This window comes from Cinclus cinclus, chromosome 21 (assembly GCF_963662255.1).
Source record: "Cinclus cinclus chromosome 21, bCinCin1.1, whole genome shotgun sequence".
NCBI classification, from domain to species: Eukaryota; Metazoa; Chordata; class Aves; order Passeriformes; family Cinclidae; genus Cinclus; species Cinclus cinclus.
The window spans coordinates 6,333,619-6,355,299 of record NC_085066.1 but is presented as its reverse complement, the minus strand read 5'-3'; the positions used below and the strand labels follow the sequence as shown (position 1 = coordinate 6,355,299).

Sequence of the window (21,681 nt, the reverse complement as noted above, 5' to 3'; positions counted from 1 at the left end):
ATGTAGCAGAAATGGAAAACCACACAACAAATAACACTGAGAAATCTCATTATCTTTCATCAGCCTGGTCCTGTAAATCTCACAGACCACCTCCACATCCAGCTGACTGCCAAATAGCTGCTCTTCTCACTTCTGTCATTGCACATGGAAATTAAATTAGTTCCATGCACACACAGGTATTTTACTAAGCTTTTCAGAACTACTGAGCTATAATTCTTAAATCACTATTAAAAATCAAACAAGACTCTGGAAACCTAAGGAATAGATGGTTAACTATGATTTTGTCATCAAAGCTCAGGGCAGACTGGCTGAAAATAACACATTATTACTATATACTTTACATTATAACTGCTAGAAACTGGATTTCAAAGGAATAAAGTTGCACAGAGGCTCTGCAATAAACTGATAGCTCAGGATGACCTGGGATCTCAGAATTAGGTGGGAGAGACTGGCAGATGCAGGAATTCACAGCTGATCAGCTTCTGCACTTCATACTTAAAAGCTGTCAATCCAGTATCTTCAGCAAACAACAAATGTGCTACCAAGTCTTGTGTAACAAATGAATGGAAAGTTTAATGAAAAATTAGATACTCAAAAAATAATTTAACTGTAAAGTTCCTTAAAGTATAATGGGAATAAAACGTTTATGTGCAAAACAGCTAACATAATTAAAGAAAAAAATCACAACATTTATAAAATTACTCATGACTTCATTGGCATAAACCATAATCAAATCAAAGCATTTTATACAGCTGGATAAAGTAAGTGTTTTCCCAAACTCCAAAATAAACACAGAAAATTTGGTCCAATTTCAGTGACCTTTAGATCTCAGACAGACAATAATTTCAAAGGCAGCCTTGTGATAAATTTTCTCTACATTAATTAATTTCTCATTTTAAATTCCATTAGTACTTGATCACCACAGCATGAGAGCAAGAGTGTCGTCCCAATACATAATGAGGAACCCAAGTACACTAATCTGCTCTCACATTCATTAATATTGTAAATTATCCATTTCAAAGCAACATGAAACGTTTTGAAACAAGGTATTAATGCAGAAAGTCTCTCCACAGTAAGATTAGATAGTGACATGCTAAGCTCATTTTTAAAGCTCCTGAAATTAAAAGTATTACATATAGAGAAAAAAATATATGTACAGCTAAGAATTTACAAGATAAGGCCTGTTAAATCCTGCACTTTCTGTTAAAAGCAATTTGAATTTTGCCATTGATATAAATTCACACCCTAAGTGCTTCAAAGAAAGCTGTAGCTTCATAAAAAGGTCACTATTTATATCTGTCTAGTATTAATTATCTTTTAGCATAAAAACTATTACACTTCAAACTTAATGCTATTCATATCAGTTCTTTTGTTGAGGAAGAATACAGAGGTATAGTGCTCCTTCTCCAAGGAATCTTTTAAGTCCATCATTAATGCTATCAAAAAGCAGATTATTATTAATTCCAAAGGCAACACCAGAATGATGAGTAAGACCAGAGCCTTGCAAATGACAGCAGAGATTCCACACCTGAGAGTATTTCTAAGAAAATTGAAAAGCTTCAATGCCTTTGTATTAAAAAAAAAAGATGTTTCTAACTTTCTCTAATTTTCAAATTACACAATTTCAAGAGACTTTACTAAAAAAACTCCTCTGAACTTCACATGTTTGAAACTCAGAACAAGGTAATTCAAAGAGAGGTGTTTCCACTTTTCAGAATTTCTCCCAACATAATCTGCTGGCTCAAAGCAAGTCTGTAACTTCATGTAATTCAACAGAACTTTATGACAAGTGTCATCTTTTGCTCCAAAGTATCTCAGCTTTCTTCCAAAGTTTTTTTTTTCAGCATTCATAACATGTAACTTTTAATCAACAGTAAAAAAGTATACATCCTGCAGGAAGTATGAAGTGATAAATATGGTGTATTTAAATAAAGTTGCATCTTTAATTGTCTGTGTAAAGTATGGACAAAATCCCTGCAACCTATGAAATCCTGGAAAAAGAAGACAGCAACAACTCAAGAGTTTATTATTCTTCTGATTACTGTCTAAACTAAATCTTAAAAAATAAAAAATATTCATATTTGTTAAATTCTGCACCAAAAATTACCAGTTAATAAACATTCTGGTTATTCTACTTAAACAAGGGTTCCTCATTCTCACCAGGAATATATTTGTTTGTTAAAACACTACATATTTAAGAATGACTTGTACTCAGGAGAGTTTTCTGAAAAAATAGCCTGAAATACCAAAAATATTTGAATCCTGACCATCTAATTCCCAAAGCAACATGGTCACTCAAATTATTTTACCATTCAGTCTGGAAGCAGTCAAGGGTTCTAGACATTCCCAATCTGACCAGGAAATTGCAGAAGAAGTCATCCATTGCTTGAGGTATTTCTGATACCGATTTCTCAGAAGTCAGAACCGACTGCAAAGCCTGAAATTAAATTGTGATAACTGTTAAACTTACAAGAGAAATGTCATGATCATACTTTCTATTTCTGAAGTCATCTAAAGGCACAGACCTACTGGAGTACAGCTGAATGTCCCCCTTGTCTTTACAGATCAAAAGTGTAATCAGTGATCCTTTGAATGGCAAGGTTTGTAAAAGGTTATAAAGAAATAACTCAAACCCCTCCCTTACTTAAGCAGGTATTCCAAACCTGACATCACTGAAAGTATTAAAACTATAGATGATCTTTTGTCACTGGACAGAGTAAAAATCAATCCTTATCTAATGAAGAATGTAGCAGTCCAAGGTGCCAGCAGAATGACTTGTATGCTTTTTGTAATGGTGCATGCAGTGGAGGGACAGACAGAACCTCATCTCCATCACCTGATCCCTTAGGAATACTTCTCACGAAGATCAAGTGTCCCTTCCCTCTCAACATGCACCGAAGGAAGCTGCCAGGCAGCAGTGCCACAAGTGTTAGCAGAAGGCAGATGGTGCACCAGGCTCCATGAGCAGCTCCCCCAGTGCCACCCAGACAGATAGCTCTGCAGAAAAGGTCACCTCATGGGGCAAGCACATTGCCAAAAGCAGAATCAACACAGAACAGAGCAGTCCTACTACAGAGTAAAAATTTTAAAAACCCCTTTCACAGCTTTCTGATGCAATGCAAATCTCTTCCCTTCACCCAACCCCATTCAGCTCACTCAGCACACAGCTTAGTGTTTAGATCTCCCAGAAAGAATTCAACATGCAAGAAGGTATGGGAAAAAAGGAAAATATGACCCAGTCTGAGACTATTCCCCCACAAAAACCAATTAAATACAATGAGATGAGAGAGACTGTCACAACTCGGCAGCCAAAGGGGTGGCTTTATTTCATTCAGGTATCAAACGGATTGCAGTGACCTGACATACCTAAATATGAGGCTCTTGGCTTTTGGGAACTCCACATGGGCACAGTGCCACAGTGGGGCTGCTCGACAATGCATGACAAGCTACTGCACTGCACATGCATCTTGGTGAGAGATTATAAAAAAATACCACAAAACTGAAAAAAAAAAAAAAAAAAAAACCACTGAGAGATTTATCAACCCATGCTAAAGGCCCTGACTGCAAATCATTTCCTCCTCCCATTTATAAAAGAATCTGTAAGGCCAGGGATTTCTGATAACTCCATTCATTTATGGCTTATTCATGCCCTTAGTGGCAGCTCTCTCACCGTGAGTGCATAAATTACCTGGAGATAAAGGCATTTCTCTCAATAAAATGAAAACACTGGAAAAATCTCCTGGCTATTTTGTATAACACAGAAAATGTTGTCTTCAATCCAAGCAACCTACCTAATACAACCAGAAAGGATTGTACGTGTCTGATGGAGGACATGTAACACTGCCTTCTGACTAATACAATATGCAAGTGCAATGTGATATTTAGCTTATTTTCATTACTAGAGCTCCAGTACATCAGTCAGCTCTATTTTCTAATTGTGGTAATATAAGAACCAAAGAGTACATGGGCAGACATGCAGCTGCATGCCTTGGTTTGCTGCTTTCTTTACTCCAAGTGAGGTAAATGTCCAGTATTGTTGCTTGCAGTTTTCAAAACACATCTATAAAGCCAGGCTTTGGAATAAGTGGCACAGCTTGATTCCCTTAATAAATGGAAATTTAATAGGAATTCATTTGATCCATGCAGAAGAGAAATCATTAGCAAGATACCAGCACTGAACATCATTTCAGGAACCAAAAGCTCAAGCAGTGAACAATACAGGGAGAAATTAATTCAGTCTAACAGGCACAGAAACACAGCAGGGCCTCAGGAAACCAGAACTGAATTCCCAGCTCTTTCCCAGACTTCAGGAGTGATATGAGCCAACCACTTGCTTCAGTTTCATTGTAACCATGGCTGAATACCAACAGAAGAGCATAATTAGAATTTTGTAAAATTGTATATGTTGTATATGTTTGCTTGTTTGGAAATGAGGAAATACAATCAATTAACAATGATGCAAACAGACACTCTATAGCAGTTGTATGGACAAAACTACCTTATTAAAAGAGTCTAACCATGGAGTCAAAATAAATTAAATATTTGCTTTGTTAAGTATTTCTTTGTGTTAATTAAAATATTCAAAAAATTGTGGGTGTAAAGATTGCAAATATGGCCAGTAAAATAAATTAATTTGTAAGAGCTTAACTTTAGGAACTTCCACAATACTTCTAAGAATTTCTGTCCACTGAAGGAATATGACCACCAAATAAATTAATAATTTCTCTGGAAAACAAGACAAGATGTTCTTGAAAAACTTACTAAATTTAAGAAGAATATAAAAAGGGAATTCAAGGATTTTAACATGTTAAAACAAATTGAAAATCATACATACATAAATTGCAACATTAATGAATGTTAATGTTACTTCTCATTATCATTTTAGACATTAAGAGGACAAAAACCCTGGAAGGAAAATCTAACAGCTGTAACTACTGAAGAAAGTTTTTCAGCCAGCTTTCATCTCTGTGTGGCTTTCCAGAAGTTTTGCATCCTTATCTACAGTTACTATCAGCTGGATATTTTCTTTTACATGCAGAATATTTATGCATGTGTCAAAAAATGATTTATATTGTTTTAAAATGTCTCCAAAAAAAAGTAGAGATGTTCTTAAGAACAAATTACGTTACTTAGCTTAGAAACTCTGAATAGTCTTAGTATTTGAAGTTGGAAAATATCTGATTTTTAATGTTTTTGGATGATCACTGATCTGTGGACCTAGCATTGCACTTTAATATAGGATTACACACACAAGTAAACAGCAAGTTGAGCAGCAAATACACACAATCACATAAAACTATGATCCAGGTTGTGATTATTACATAAATTAATTTATTTTAGCCAAGATTATAAGCTATTAAAAAAAAAGGGCAATTATTTATCATGTGAAGAAGACAGCCTTCTACTTTGCTTCCTAGCTCAGAGTTGGGATGCTGATTCAATATTAATTCACAGGAAAGTGTTTCTGACTTGGGTCACCAGAAGCACTTGGCTTCCCTAGGGAATTAATACCAAACAATCAAGTCAGTGAGCCTCACCATACATACAGTAAATCATTATGAAAGCTGTCAGGGAACTAGCAAGTGTATTAGAAAACTTCTCTATTCATGTCTCTCTGTCCAAAGGCCAAAAAAATTACTTCAGTTTCAAAAATATGGGAAAAAAAAGAAACCTCCATGTAACAAATCAAGCAAGAAGAAGGGAGACAACTCTTAGCATAAGCTTAAAATCAAAGAGAATAGGAGTTTAAGCACAAATTATCTGCTGGTTTTAAGGAAAGGTAACAGTTTCTTCAGTCTGATTAACTGGGATAGACATTAGCACATTGTTTTCTACCACTCCAGGTTCAACAAATCAATGAAGAGGTAAAATATTATCTAAATACAGCACTGTCAAAAATCAATAGGTTAAAAATATTCTCCCTTTTTTCACTTTCTATTTTAATATCAACTCACACAGTAGAACAATCATAACCTCAGCTATCCCTAAGGAACATGAAGAATTTCCACTACTTCCTTAGCGTTAAGCATTTGCCATCTCAAACACTTCTGCAATCTTTCCATTAATTTTCAGGCATATTCAGTTTTAATCCACATAAATCTCTGCTATTGTCAGTTTCCACTCAGAGTTTGCTCTAAAGTACAAAACTGATCTGTTGATAAGCACAACTGCAGAAGAAAACACACATTTTCTCTCCATTCTAAGTATCATTCACCTAATTTCATCTTTCCACTATTAAACATTTACTTTTGCAAAATAAAGACTATGACTATACCCTTATGATGAGGCTACAAGATAGTGGTGATATTGGAAACACAGCAGGGAAAAGCACTTTTCCATTAGACTGTTAAAAACAAGTAAATTCAGGTAAATCCTATTTTGAAAAATGCAATACAACAATCCCATCGTGTAACTCTGAACTATTACACAACTGCTATGAAATCAAACTGTAAATGCAATGAATGTCAAAACTAATGGTGTGGAATGATTGATAATTTCATTAATATTTTGATTCAACATAGTTTAATAGCCCATTCTTTACTTTCAACATAAGAACAATTTGTTTTAGCAAAGTATTCAAGTACAACCTTCTGTGGGTGATAAGCAGATGCAGTTTCTCTCCTGTGCCAAGGAACATATTCTCATTTAATCTGCTTGATAAAGTACAAGCTCCAAAATACTGACACATATCAATAATATTCATGTATTTTAAATAACCTAGCTAAAGGTTTGGTACATGTATTTGAAATACCAGGTTGTTTACAGGACACAAAATGAACAGAACTTAAAGGAAGATGAAACCCAGGAAACGTAAGATGGCTTTTCCACTATGGCATATGTTTACTCTTATAAGCTTGTAAGAAAATAAGAGACAATCTTTCCCACACAAATGTTTCATCATTAGCATAAATTATTGTGTGTAAATTTCAAGCCACTAATGCCAACTGACTTAGAGACTCTTAGAATGTTTAGAAATCTTACTAAAATTTGGGCATCTTCAGTCTGCTCTTGAAGAGTCTGCAAAGCTTTGGACAGATCCTCATCATCTTCATGAAGACTGATCTCATCATCTGCTGAAACCTAAATGAAATTATGTAAGGTTTGGTACCAACACATTTTATACATCTTTCTTTCACAATACAACTGTTCCCACCCCCATTTTAACTGCTGAAAATAATCTCCTCCTTGTTAAAATACCATTTTGCAATATTTAAGTAGAAATCCTATTTGTGAAATATTTTTATAAATAAGCTGAAATAGATAAATAGATGTTTTATCTAAAGAGAAATTCCTATACCTTTAAAGAAGTATTCAGTGTTCAAATAAAGGCAATACACAACAATTCAACTAACACTGAATCTTCTCTTGAAAAATAGATATGCCCTCTATCATCACTTTATAAAAGGAGATTCATGAGGAGCTCTCTGTGACTGACAAAGCAAAGAGAATAAAACATGAACACTTTAACAAAATATATCAGGAGATTATCAATTCATTAAGTTACCTCTTCATACTGATAATCATCTTTAGCCTCATCTGTTATGGTAATATCTGCAGGTTCAGTTAAGTCTGAAACAGCTGTTGCATGTGAGAATTTCCAACTGCGAAAAAAATATCATAAAATACCCATCTATAAATTTGCTATCACCACCTCCACCCTTCTTCTTTCCAACACAAGACTTTCAATTTTTAAGGTTTCCTTCAGCCTCGAGGAGAGCAAGCCCAGGTCCAGGCACAGAGACAGAATTTAGGTTTAAGTTTTTACAGCAGTTTTGAACATCATTAAAAATTGACTCATCCGATCTCAGAAGCCAAGCACTATTCCAAAATAAAACAGCAGCTCAGTTGTGCTCTCAGCCAATCATCAGTTTTGAGAGGGGTCTTTTTGCACTAAGATTTCCACAGCCTTCTAAGCAGAGCTAGCTTCATGCTCTCAGAAAAATACCAGTTTTTAGCAAATTCAGATGTGCGAGTTCCAGCAGGAAGACCTGAGGTCAAACCCTGAACACCACAGGGCCCCTTAAAAGAGCTGATGCAAATGCCTTAATAATCACAAGACATTTACAATTAAAAGAAGAGGAACTTTCAAAACTCAACAATTCATTTGGAAATTATCTACAGTTCCTTGAAATGCTTTAGAGTGAAACTTTTAAACATAACTACAACTAGTGTAGAATAAAAGCCAAATAAACATCTTTTCATCCACTGGCCTCACAGCCTATGAAAGAATAATGAAACGTTTTTAACAGATGCTGCTGACAGTTTCCCTAGGAAATCAGTTAGCCTACAAGTGACCCGTGTAAATAAACCAAAAATTAACTTCCAAACAAAAGAAAAGCTGGCAATTCAGTACTTCACACACAAAGAAAAAAAACCAAACAAAATAAACAAACAAACCCCATGATTTTCCAGCTTTGCACCAAGTTGCCCAACTCTGAATTACTCTCCTAAAAATGGGCCTTTTGCCAGCTTTCACAGTACAGCATATATGTAAAAGTACAAAACACAGGTAAAATTATCATCTGCATTCAAGCCCACAGCATCACAGCACCAGAAAAACTCAGGTAAATTGTATCCATCTGGAAGGCTAACAGCTGAACACCATAACCCTCTGATAAGTAATAAACTTTTAAAAACTGGAGATTTTTTCCTCAGTTTTCTATTGACCTGACTGTCCTTGTGATACACTATGGTCTAAACTAATGTGTCACTGCAAACATTTGCCCAGACTAAAATATTACTTTAAAAATCCTGGGGGTTTTCCTCCTATTTTTATTTCCCCTTCCAAAAAATCATAGCTAGGTGGACTATAAAACAGAGAAATTAATTTTAAAAACCACTGCATTTCTCCAAGGTGTTAAATTTGCTGAGGCAGTGCTTTTTTAAGCACACCACGCTGAAAACAGCTATGTAGATTCACTAAGGTAGAAATTGAGGCAGGAGCAGCAAAAACACACTCTTCCACTTTTTAAAACTGGCTTTATATTGGCTTACAACTTGATTCTAGCAAGGCAGGAAAGATTAAAGTATGGTAGGGTCTATGACACTAAAGTATGATTGTTTAGTCCCTAAAAGCATTCGAGCTTGATTTGCAGCTCACAGCTGGAAAAGATAACAGATGCAGCTCATCTGTCCTAGTGACAAAAGCAGAATTTGGGTCATATGAGCAAAAAAAAATTATACATTTAAAAGCTATGAACTCCCAGCATCATTTGCTACAAGTAAAATATGAAAAGAATTAGGTGGAGTTTTCTGCTCTAGAAGCCAGAGCAGGTATAGGTTATGCATGACAACCCTCATACTTGGTCATACACAGTTACAAATCTAAAACCATGAATACCCCAGCAGTTATTCTGCAGTGGGAAATTAAAGCAGCACCTTTTCCAGCAGCACAATTGGACTGGGAGCCTTAATACCAAACCCTGTCCCTCCTCCATAGGTATTTCACATTTACTACTCAATACCTAACACAGGAAAGTCAACAAGAGCTTTTCACACCAGGATTTTAACTCCAGCTCAGTGTGAAAAACAAGGTTCACTTTCCTGGTGGATTTGAAAAGGTTTAATAAAAGACAATAAGAGACAATAAAGCAAAAGGTTATAATGGCTGGGTGCATGGCATTCAGCCAAGAGCACCCCTGCTGTTTTGGAGACACCCCTTAAATTCATCAGCCCATTGTATATTCATATAGACCTCTCATACATTTTCAAACTTCTCTATAAACTATTTTCCATATTCCAGGAACTGTTTTACATGGCCACTCCTTTAGTCTGCCTATTTAGAGCATGTGTGTTTCTTGACTGTGGTTTTATTTTGCTTATCAGTCTTAATTTGGGCTGTGGTCTTTAATTTCCACAGACAGTAACTGGTATATCAGTAGCAGGTGTGTTACCCAAACAAGCAGGTAGCTCACTTCCTACAAAGACATTTTACCAGCCTATGTTAGTCCTGAAGAAAACTGCATCTTCAAAACCTTTTCAACACCACACATACAGTATTCACACTAGTATTTGTGAAAAGCCAATACCATAATATGTATTTGTAACATCAGGCTGCCCCACCAGCACTGCAGGATTCAATTCCCCCACTTTTCCAAGGGGCATTCAGGAACCCTGACCTTCAGCCAGGAAAGCAAACACCACCTCACAGTGAGCAACACCCCACTGCCTCCACGGGGCCAAAACCCCACGGATTCATGGAATGGCTTAAGCTGAAAAACACCTCTAAGATCAAGCTGGTATCAAAGCAGCAGGCCGCTAAACCACGTAGTGCCATACCCACACAGGGATTTTAAAACTGCCAGGGATGGTGCGGCCACCACTTCCCTGGGTAACCCATTAAAGGAGGAAATTTTTCATGGTATCTACAGGTCCCCTGGCATGCATTGAGGCCGTTCCCTCTCCTCCTGTCCCTGTTCCTGGCAGCAGATCCCAAATCCCCCCGGCTGTCCCCTCCTGTCAGGGAGTTGTGCAGAGCCACAAGTTCCCCCCTGAGCCTCCTTTTCTCCAGGCTGAGCCCCTTTCCAGCTCCCTCAGCCGCTCCGGCCCCTTCCCCGGGCAGGCTTCATCCGCTGTGCAGTCTCCAGGAATAATAACTCAAGAAGAACCAACGAGCCGGGAGGATTTTTGATTTTGCCCTCGCACTCTCAACGCTGTCCTCATCCCACCCGACCCCCGCCTCCTCCAGAAGGTGCCGGGGCCGCGGCGGCTGAGGCGGGAGGAGCGCTGAGGAGACGGACGCCAAAGGCGGGGAACCGGCACCGCCAGCGGGGCAGGAGGTGGAGGATGGAGGGGGAAAGACTAGGGAGGAAGAAGGATACTCTGCAGGCTGAACGCCGCCTCAGAGACCGCCGCCTCAGAGACCGCCGCCGCCTCCTCCGCCATGACCGCGGCGTTGCCGGGGGCGACCTCTCGCGAGGAGAGGCGCCCGCGCCGCGGCGGGAAGAGAGCCGGGTTTAATTTAATTTAAACGAAGTTCGTTTAATTCCATTCAGTTTAATGTAATTCGGCGTTTGTAACTCCAGGTGAAGCTCCTCAGAGAGCAAAGGGGAGCAGCTCCCGGAGGGCTCCGGTGCCTCCCCTCAGGGCGGGCTCCTGCGGCCCCTCCGCTACACACACACCGCCCTCATGGAGTGCCAGGAAAAACAGCGGGAAATGAGGGAAAACCGCTTCAAACTCCTAAGAAGGGACTCATTTCTTCTGCAGATTGAACATTTTTGTATCTGGCAGCTAAGTCCTGTGGGACTGATTGCTTAAGTCCCTTCAAAACCCGAACTCTCCCGTGATTCTATATTCACATTTAAAAGCAGGAGTTTTCCCAGGAAAAAGTTTGTGAGAGCAACATGTATTTGTGGAGAACACAAATCATGGCTCCTTAGGAGTTTGAAATAAAGTTGCAGGATTCGACAGAAAAAATTCTGTTGCTTTTTCTTATTTTAAGGCAAGCTTAGAGGTACCAGTCCTAAATTTCCATTGGGTTAAGGGGCTTTACATGCAACCGGAATTGAGAATCAGTGTTTGAATTAATGTAAAGTAATGGAAATAAGTGCTCAAAGTATCTGGGGTGAAGAAAAAGAGTAGCCAAAAAATAGCTAGTAGCACCGGTTTTGCTTGCAGGGTTAACAACAACAACAAGAAAAAAGCAGCTGAGCATTGAAATACCGCCTGAAGATCAAAGATGTAAGTGAAGGAAACTGAATTATGTAATTCATCTAAGATTTTAGCCTGAAAAGATACAATCCAGCAAGAGACCTGCTGCCTTTGAAACTATTGTTTAGGCGCTATGCAGAAATTGTTACACAGGATTGCCATTCCTCTCCCATGGCAGACACATTCTTAAGGAATGATAAGTACTTTGGCACTGTCAAAGTTTCCAAATTGTAATAAAAGAACAGTGTTTTGGCACAAGATTGTCACAACACTGCAGAGATGACAAAAAATGGTTGTATTCCCTCAAATTCTCTCAAACATTGTTTTTGAGTTTAATACATCTCACAGCTTAAACTCAGCGAGTTTCAAGAGTGAGAGGGCAAATACTGACATACCTTTCTCGATCTTTGCTGGTTGTGGTTTTCTTCCCCTTCAGATTAAACTAATGTGACCAGAAAAATATTCTTGCATCTTATGGAACCCACCAGAGGCCTCCTGAACTCAGCAGAGCATCTTAAAAAAACCAAAAAGAATAAAAGAATAAGCAGAAGTGGCATCATGAAGCACAGCTTTCACCGCTCAGTACTCCTAAACTGCGGACTGAAAAGGTGATAACGCTACAAAAGTTGGGATGGCTACAACTGAAGGCAACATTCTCTTAGGGAAGTTTCCAATTCTACCACAAATCACAGAGTAACTTTATGTCATACAGGCAAGCACAGCTGGTTAATCCAAGTTAACACCACTCAATTCTCTCAGCAATGTTTGCTGTAAGCCTTTACACAAAGAGTTGAACAAACAAAATGCTAAGCAATACTCCTCTGAGTTCTCTCTGCAGGCCTAACTTCTCCCTACAAATTATTCACAGGACTTCCTGTCTCACTAAAACATGGAAATGTACGGTATCCACAACTGAAGAAGAGTGATGAAAGCTTACAAAGGGCTCAGAAAGGTGCTTTGGGGAGGATTGTGATTAGAAAACAATTAATAGTGACGGACAAAAGGATCTCAGTCTTCTTGGTTTATTTAAGGAATCATTAAAGATCAATGTCAATGGGAAATGGATTTGGCAAGAAAGGCTATTCGAAGATAGAGCCATGTCAAGAGAGCAGATCTAGGAAGAAATTGTTCCCTGTGAGGGCGTAAGGCCCTGGCACGGGTTGCCCAGAGAAGCTGCAGTTGCCCCATCCCTGGAAGTGTCCAAGGCCAGGGTGGACAGGGCTTGGAACAGCCTGATCTAGTGAAAGGCATGGGGAAGGGGTAGTTTGGATGAACTTTTATGTCCCTTACAACCTAAACCATTCTGGGATTCTGTAATACCAAATAACACAGAGAATTAGCTAAAAATAAGTCATAACTAAAAGCAAAGATAATTTTTTTTTAGCAAAACCAACTGATTTTCAAGTGTCCAGAAGGATTTCAAGTACCACAGCGTTCTTTTTCAAAAGTTCTATTTCCATTCAGACACCAGCTAGTTCAGGGCACCCTATGGCTCCTGTTTTCAGAAATCTATTATATAGTCAGTGCATTTTCTATGAAAAAAAAAGTTGAAGCAAAAAAAATAACCAATTCTATCATACGTAGATGTTTGCCAGTATTGTAAAGGACCCAAAGAGTTCATTTGATTATTTTTATATAAAAGTTGGTTGGTCAAAGGCTGTTATTCCCCAAAGATTTAAAGCTTTTTTTTTGGAAACAGTGTTTGGTTGGCAACTTCTAAACTCTTTATGTCATCCCACTGTGACTATATAAATGGCCTCATCCTACTGACATTTTCCTTCAAAAGGCATAACAAGCCAACTAGTTTCTCTCTACCTCGTTCAGAGCCACCTGCCATAAATACTTTGTATTTGATTATTGCTAAGCTGAATTCCAAGCACCCAATTCACCCTGGTTTATAGCCTCATAACAGTCTGGGTTATAAATGATTATCATCTTCCAAATGGCAGCAACCAGTGCTGTTACTGTATCCCATAACTTCTCGTGAGAAAGACATGGAAGCAGCATCATTAGACAGGCTGTTTGCTCTTCTCACAGAGCAAAGACTGAGGCGTGTACCTCCACCAGATAGATCAGCCAGACAAGGTGGAGGATTTAAAAGGGATTATTTGTGAAAACTGGACAATCTGGAATGCTCCAGAAGCATTGCCTGTGCTCCCAATCCCTAAAGGTCAGGTACTCTACCCTTTATACCACCTCCTGAAAGGCTGACTCTCCGTGCATTCAGAACATAACATCCCCTCCCCCTGGATTCAACAATCAAACTACCATTTTGACAAGTTGAGTTAAAAAAAAAAAACAGAACGTAAGTTACTTTCAGTGACTTTCCCTCCCCCGCAGGAACGCATCCAAAAGGTTCAGTATATGCACTTCATCACAGCAGACAAGCAGCCAACAAGGAATTATCTGCCCCACTGACTTTCACACACCCATTCCTAATTGTTCATCAGTGCAGCTTTTGGGGAGGAAGGACGAGGCAATGTCAGCAATTCAGGTTGCTGAATGAGCACAAAGCACGGGCAGGGATGCTCTAACAGCAGTATTACCATGGCAGTCAAGAGGCCATTGTCCACACGGTCATGGAGGAGCACGGGACCACAGCTGGAAGCCAGAATGAGTTGGCAAACATCTTGTTCCAACTTCTGCTGTGCCATCTGGCTTCCAGCGAGGTGACTGACGTTAAATGTATTTTCTCTGTATTGCCATCTGGCAGCTGCTTGTACAACAACAGAGTAACATGCAGAATTTGGCTAAGAGTTATCCCAAGAATCACATCAAGGATACTTGTAACAGAGACTCCGAAATGGAAGAAAGCTTACAAGGAAAGTTTTGTCAGCTGTGGGCATTACAGGCAGAGTATTGCAGGTGGGTAAGAGGGAGTGGGAAATTACACATCCCTGTGTTTTGGATGTGTTTATTTTACGGTATTCCCATAAAAGTTTGTCCAGGGAAGAAAGGGACATGCATGCAAGTTTCCAAAGGATGCAAATATTGTATCCAATGAAATGTCTTTTCTTGAGAAGCATCAGCATATTTGCCATGCTGTGGAAGCACAATCACTTTCCCAGCTTTAGAAAAGCAGGAGTGTTTTGTTTTGGTTTGGTTTTTTTTCCTTGCTGTAATGTTGTATGCCAAAGGTATTTCTCATACAGGAAAGAGATTTAAGGAATTGATTAGTACAAACACAGTCTAAAAAAGAGAGACTCTGCTACTTTAACAGAAATTTCATCTAAAAATGTCAGGATTGCCAAATGCAGTGTAACTACAGTATAATAATACCCGTAATGCCAGGTCATCTTTATAAAGGTCACATTTGCAAAGCCATAGGAACCTTGCTGACCTTTAAATGTAACAGAATAGGGTGCTTAAAAAAAAAACAGAGTAGGATTTTTAATAAATATGATCCCATGACAGCTTCAATCTATCAACTTTCTACTGTACCTCCTGCTGGGCACTCCTGCTTTTTTCCCTTGCTCCTGTGTTGGTGCTCATATAGTTCTCAAATAATTTAAACCTAAAAAAGCTAAACCAGATGAAATTTAAAATAAAATTTTGAAAGAGGTGGTATGGGGAGAGTGTTAGGGGTTTTTTTTCTGTTTGGTTACCTTTTTTTTAATGAGGAAAAGTAATACTAAAATGCTAGAGGTTTGGCATTCAGAGTTAAGCTGAAGTGACTAAATGTATTTTGTCTCTACTCTGTAAGAAGAACATTAAATATATAAGGCTCTGCTGCATTTCCAGGTGTTTCTATAGATTAGATACAGGATACACTAAATCTCTTTAAAAAGGGTTTGAGTGGAGATCATGAGAAAACAAAAATGTCTCTTTTCCAACACATCAGCAGTTCTGATGGTTGTTCTCCAAAACATTTTATTAAAGCACAATGAGCATTAGGTGGAATACTAGTTACACTGCTTAATCACCAAATGCAAAAGATTGCTCTCCTTAGTACATTTCTAAAATTCAGTCTGATTTCTAGCTTCAATGTCACACTTCTTTCACAGGAAAGAAAGAGACAATCTGCTCGAAACCCAATAATGTAAGTGAAAACAGAAGTATGAAGAGTTTTGACTGCACTTCAAGAAAAATTTGGGGATAAACAGTCAAGCATTTTGTCAATAATACAGCAAAGACATCAGAAAACATATAAGGAATGCAGGTTTCCCACAGCAGACCTGGAATGTATCCAGTCCAGTCTGTACAATGTAATGTATAATAGAAGAGTTATTCTATTCACACTGATGCTGCTCTTTCCAACAACTACAGCCTCCACATCTCTAGCTGGTGTCACCCTTGAAAATAATCAGGACAGACTGGTTATGTTCTGCTTGTTCTAAATTTGGTAGCATTTCTGCATCAGAGATAGAATAAATAGTGCTAAAAGACAAGAGTGGTGTCACATAGTAACTTTTTATTTCACAAGTGGATAGAGTGAGCAGCGTTCTCTCTAAACTCATAAAAGTCTGTTTTATGAACACAAGTTTTTATACAGCTTATAGGGACTAATGATGATCGGTTCCTGATAATTAGAGGCTTTTCACTTAATATGTTTTTCTCCCCTTTGAAATTAAGTTTAGTTAATATGCTCTTCAAGGCAGCTGTGATCAGAAAGCAGCTAATGCATTCCTGTTACAAGGTAAGAAAAAAATTAACTCTGTGGCTGTTGTAAAAGGAAAAGCCACCACCCTTAGCACAAAAGACCAAAGAAAACAAAGTGCTGTATTTTTTCCTACTTTGTACTTAGCAAGAGAGGCAAGAATTAAGACACCACCATGTCAGAAAACAAGAGCTAAAGGACAAGCAACACAAAAGCTTACAAAACCTGCTTTTTTCTTATTTTACCATGCTTCCAAGGGTTTCGCTGCTTGCTACCTAAGTGATGCACCTTCCCATTGGAAGTCTTAAGTCTCATGCCAATAATTAGCACATACCAGAGTCATTTTAGGTGGTTTCCTGCTTTTTTTTGTTTTGTTTTTGGAGGTCGTGTATGCACATGCGCAAGTTAAAACTAGACACAGCAAAGTTTTCTCTGTCAAAATCAGATTTAAAATTTTCATAAATGAATACATTTACCAAAACCATAAATTATTCAAAATTATTTGGTGCCTCAATAAAATTTTCTCCCTGCACCCAATCTTTTCATCTGTATTTTAGTGAGACACAGTGCAGTCTCCTTCACTTTTTTCCTTCTTGTTTCCCAAAAAATCCTTGCCTGCTCTTTGATGCTCTCCTTGCTTGGGCTCACTCCTCCCTTTTTTGCTCTAGCTTTCTCTATTCTGACCAACCATTTACATTTCCGTATTTAACAACTATGACAACCCTTGGCTATTTCTTCAACCTGTGTTTTCAGAGATAGGCTTAGAATAAACTGTTTATTCTTGTTCTAAAAAAAACCCAGGAAATTACACCTAAAAATGGCCCAAGAGGTCACAAAATTTGGTGCAAAATGGGCAAAGAGTAGCAGGGGATTTGTAGCCAAAAGCAATGTTTGCTAGCAGAGCTTCTATCCAAGCCTTTCCTCACCTGCTTAAAGCTTGTTTCCTTGATGGAGACCAAGCAGAGAATTCTAAGTTCCTCTGGCATTTTCTTTGGTTTTATTGCAGTGTAATTTTTTTTCACATACAGAATATGAAAACATAAGTAATTTCAAAGTGTCCACCTCTAATCTGTTTTAGCTGACCTGAGGGTGGCAGTGTATACTGGTTTCTCTAGATTAATACACAATGAGGACTGCACTTTCTTTATGTCCATATCTTTGCTTTGTTATTATTAACAGATACATAGAACTCAGGGCAAGTATTCTATAAAAATGCACCGTTTTGAATAGTTTTTCTTAGAAAAACCAAAACTCTTCTGTTTCCAATTCTGATTGCCATTTGTGATGTGAATGAAGCTTTTCATAGCTTTCATTTTCACATGCCTCTGGTGAAAGTAATTGTACAATATTGGCACCATACACCTAAATGTCAAAGCTTTGCTTTGTGTGGGGGTTTTAATATTTTGTTTAAATATTGAAGTGCCAGAAAATTGAAATCTGAAAATGCTATGTTTAAGTTCTTTCCTTTTACCTTGATACTACTTACAGCACAGCCATAACTTTTGTTATCGAGCCATTTGCTCATTTTTGTATAGAACAGAGTGAGCAAATATTGGTAATTCAGCTTCTCAAACTAGACCTGAATCTTGGGCACTCTGCATTGCATTTGAAGATGCCCCAAGTGGTTTGAAATGGACTAGCTCACACACTGAAAACTTACCTTAATATAAATTCTTCTCATAATTATACTTCAGATATGTTCCCAATAACTTAATATAGGAGGAGAATCTAAGAGGTCTACAGGCAAACAAGAACCTGAACCCAAGCGGCTTTCCCTGACTCTAATCCTTAAAATTGGCTCTGCCAACTTGTCCCCTTTCTGAAAATGGCAAGTGCAGTGCCCATGCCCAAGAGAGATTTGCTGCATCTGGGCCCTCGCTGGTGTCCAGCCCACCTCCTGAATCCAGGGCTGAGGGACCCAGGTCCCCAAGGAGGATGTCCTTTCAGACAACTCTTCCCAGTGCTGCTCTGACCAGAGGAGGCAGCTCCTTGCTCTGTGTTGATTTCTATCCTCCCTTCCTGAGGCTATGAGCTGTCCAAAACAGGCATTTCTAACAGTCTGATGGCTGCTGATTCCTCTCCACTGGTCAGGCACTGAGAGGAAAGTAGCCTTACTTTTAATAGCAGCTTACCCCACTGGAAGTTAAGGCAATATAGCTATTTAAGGAATTTAAAAAATATCAATTTAAATGAACCTGACTTTAAAACAAATATCTTCCTGTAAATGCATTTCTGACTCTTCAAAATATATACCCGAGTTCAGAAGAAAAAAAAAATCAGAATTTCCTCACGTAAATTAACCTTTAAACTTCTGAACACACAGTCCAACTTTACTGGGACATTGTGTGAGTACTTTCACAGGCCAGCATGACCATCTTTTCCTTCACAGAAGAACCTCAGCTCACCTTGCTGGGCTTTGTAGGGTTGATGACTCCAGAAATGGTTCTGTTCAGAAGTGACTGTTCAATGCCAGCTGGGTAAGGTGTGGTTCACTATGCATTGCCCTTCCCCAATTCAAATCCCATATCAAAGCATATCTCCTTACAGTCCATTCTTTTGGCAGTGAGAAATCTGAAACAAAGCATGCAAAGAAAAGCAGAGTATGTGGAGTAACCCATTCATATCCCTTTTGACATTTCCATCACAGATGTGCAATTTTCACTTCACATTTTTCATCAAGTTTTTTTAAAGCACAGCCAACATTAAACCTTTACAAACCAGGACTACAAATCAGTGGTGTCTAAACTTTTGACAAGTGGCTAGAGTTGTAATTCCCACTCTTGCAGAAGGCAAGATCTCTTGCTTGGGGAAAGAAAAAAAGAAAAAAAAAAGGGAAAAACCCCCAAAAAACAAACAAACAAACAAACCAAGCCAAAGTTGTGGACAAAAGCATCTTCACACATGAAGCTGGGGCTCTGAGTAAGCCAGAAATTTTGAAGGAGTACCTATGTGTCCAGACCCCAGGTCCTTCTCACTCTCTCCTGTTCAGGAGGGAGCATGCCCGTATGGCACAATGCAAAGTACCTGTGTGTCTTCAGCCGTCCTGGGAGACTTCACATGATGTCAGAGCCCTGGTGAGCCATCAGCTGGAGTGCTTCTGAGGCTGGACAGCCTTTCTTCTGGCAAGGCAGAGCATCTTGCTAAGTCTTCACCCTCCTTAGCCCACACCGCACCGGGTGATTTCACAGTGAGGCAGCAATTACTCAGACTAGCATATGGTCAGGTCATGTGTCAGATACATTTATCTCATTTACAAGCAGAAGATTCTCCAATGAATAATTCAGAAAGAAATAATCACCTTCATGGTCCATTTTCCCAACCCCAGGTTCTGTCTCTAACAAGCTCCTGCAGAACCTAGCAAAACATGTCGACTACGGAAGGAGCAATTTAAAAATCATTGTGTGCACACGCAGACATCACACCATGATTTTACTTGCTGCTAAAGGCAAACAGCAATCTGTTAGCCACATCCTCAGTGAAATCACATGAGGTTTTCCTATCAACTTAAAATGGAGCTGGACTACTGAATCTAATAATCTGAATCCATAAATTTCATCATTCAGAGGCTCTCATCACAGATAAAATGATCTGCCTTTTGGAAGCTACTTTTTGCTTTCTACTCACCTGCCTCAGGGCACAAGAGTATCCACAAAGCATATAAAAATAGCAATAGCTACACTATGATATTGCCCAGCAAATCTAAGGCTAAAGGAGGTAAAGTTATGTCAGCAATGTTTCCTTGATCCTTCCTTTTTAAAATGAGATTTGCCATACTTCATAAATCCATGGCTAAGTCTGTTTTCTCCTCATTGGTGCATGAATCTCAATTATAAAACTATTAAGATGATGCAGAGAACCTATTTCTTCATCTGTATACTAGCCCATGGGTTACCTTACTTCGTGCAAACAAAGCAGCAGAAATTTTGACTATTAGATTAAACAGGATAATTTATGCTAAATGGCAACTCTGATGAAAGTATTAAAATATAATCCATTCCCCCAGCCTGTTTTCTCATGCTGAGAATGGCTGGTGAGATTGGTGTAATTGTGACATCCAGCCCAGTTCCCAATATCTGAAGGAAGAAGTGTAGGAGCAAACACCAGTGCATTTTTTTTTTCCTAACTAGTCCTAGTTCAATCACCTAGTCCAATTCAAAAATATTATGATTCCTCCCAAACTATGCTTGAAGAACAGCAATTTTAAACACAGAAGTAATGCAGGAATAACCACTAAACTTCACACACTAAATTATGTCACAGACAAAACAGACCTATAGATGTTGCCTTTATGGCAAGAGGCACAACAGAGGATTGGTTTTCTATTTGACTCTAAGCTGTCTAACTGGGCATTTTCAGGCTTGACATCTTGCTTCAGTCTCCAGAATTTACCATGAGACTTCCTGAAGGAAATTGGGCACTGAGCAGGATGGCACCTGAACTGGACAAAATCTGCCAGCATCTCCAGCTGCAGCCCTCTCCATACTCTCATTCACCTGTGAGATGAAAGTGAGTGCCCTCCAGCCAACTGGAGCTATTCCCAGTAAGCCCACATATGAAGTCTTGTGATTATTAAACGCTTTGCCTGTTCCATCATTACACAGAACACAATGCTTAATTAGCTTTTGATTATCACTCCCAATACTGCAAATTAATATTAACAAGTAGTAATGATTCTCAGTGTTGATGAAATTGGTTTCCTTTTCTGGGTTTGATAACTGCACCCAGACACACAGATCAAAATGTGAAAATCCAGAGTGCACTTGACACTGGGAGCTGGAAGCCACCTCTGGTTCCAGGTTCATAGATGGATATTGTAAAGTCAGCCAAAGCCTCAATGTCTGAGTGTTTATTCTTGCACATATATGTAAATGTAGATCTCAGTTCTGCAGTTTTTAGTCCACTTTAGAGTTACCAAGCATGATGGCATTTCATTGCCAATATAATTTTATAGAGGCACTGGTTGTTAGGATGCAGCTTTGTTCACCACAGTTAACTATAGTGTCTCAATTCATCATGCACCCACCAGATCATAAATCTGCTAATTAAAGAGACACATCTCCAGCTCCAATATTTGGACAGCACCTTCCTCCCAGGCATGGAATCAGTGATGTTTCTCTCACTGTAGTGTGTCAGCTTGATGCTTTCACTGGTCACAGCTAATTAGGACTGAGTGAGCTGTGCTATTGTAGCTCTAAAATGCTGATGTTATAAGCAGCTCATACCCAACACAGGAGGCTGAGAGGAGCCTCCTGAAGGCACAGCAGTCTCCATAGCAGCCTCCCTACTTCCCTGACCATAGTCACTGCTTTATACATCCCCCTTAGAGCTGTCCAGGAGCAAAGACAAAACACAACTTGGAGCAGGCTCAGTTGGTTTCAATTCCAAGACTCATACCCATCTGCTGCGGAGTGCAGTGGATCAGGTATGAAAGCTTG

The 21,681-nt window shown here is 38.8% G+C and overlaps 1 protein-coding gene across 1 annotated transcript in view; it reads right to left on the bottom strand.

The window, feature by feature from the left end:
- Positions 1 to 10,884, bottom strand: part of SPAG16 (sperm associated antigen 16) — a 364,149-nt gene extending 353,265 nt beyond the window's left edge. Inside the window, exons 1-4 of the mRNA XM_062506713.1 lie at positions 10,821 to 10,884; positions 7,505 to 7,536; positions 6,982 to 7,080; positions 2,310 to 2,437 (exon numbers count right to left, since the gene is read on the bottom strand). Of these exons, the coding sequence (XP_062362697.1) occupies positions 2,310 to 2,437; positions 6,982 to 7,080; positions 7,505 to 7,536; positions 10,821 to 10,884 (323 nt within the window). The remainder of the gene's footprint in view (positions 1 to 2,309; positions 2,438 to 6,981; positions 7,081 to 7,504; positions 7,537 to 10,820) is intronic.
- Positions 10,885 to 21,681: the final 10,797 nt, after the last annotated feature.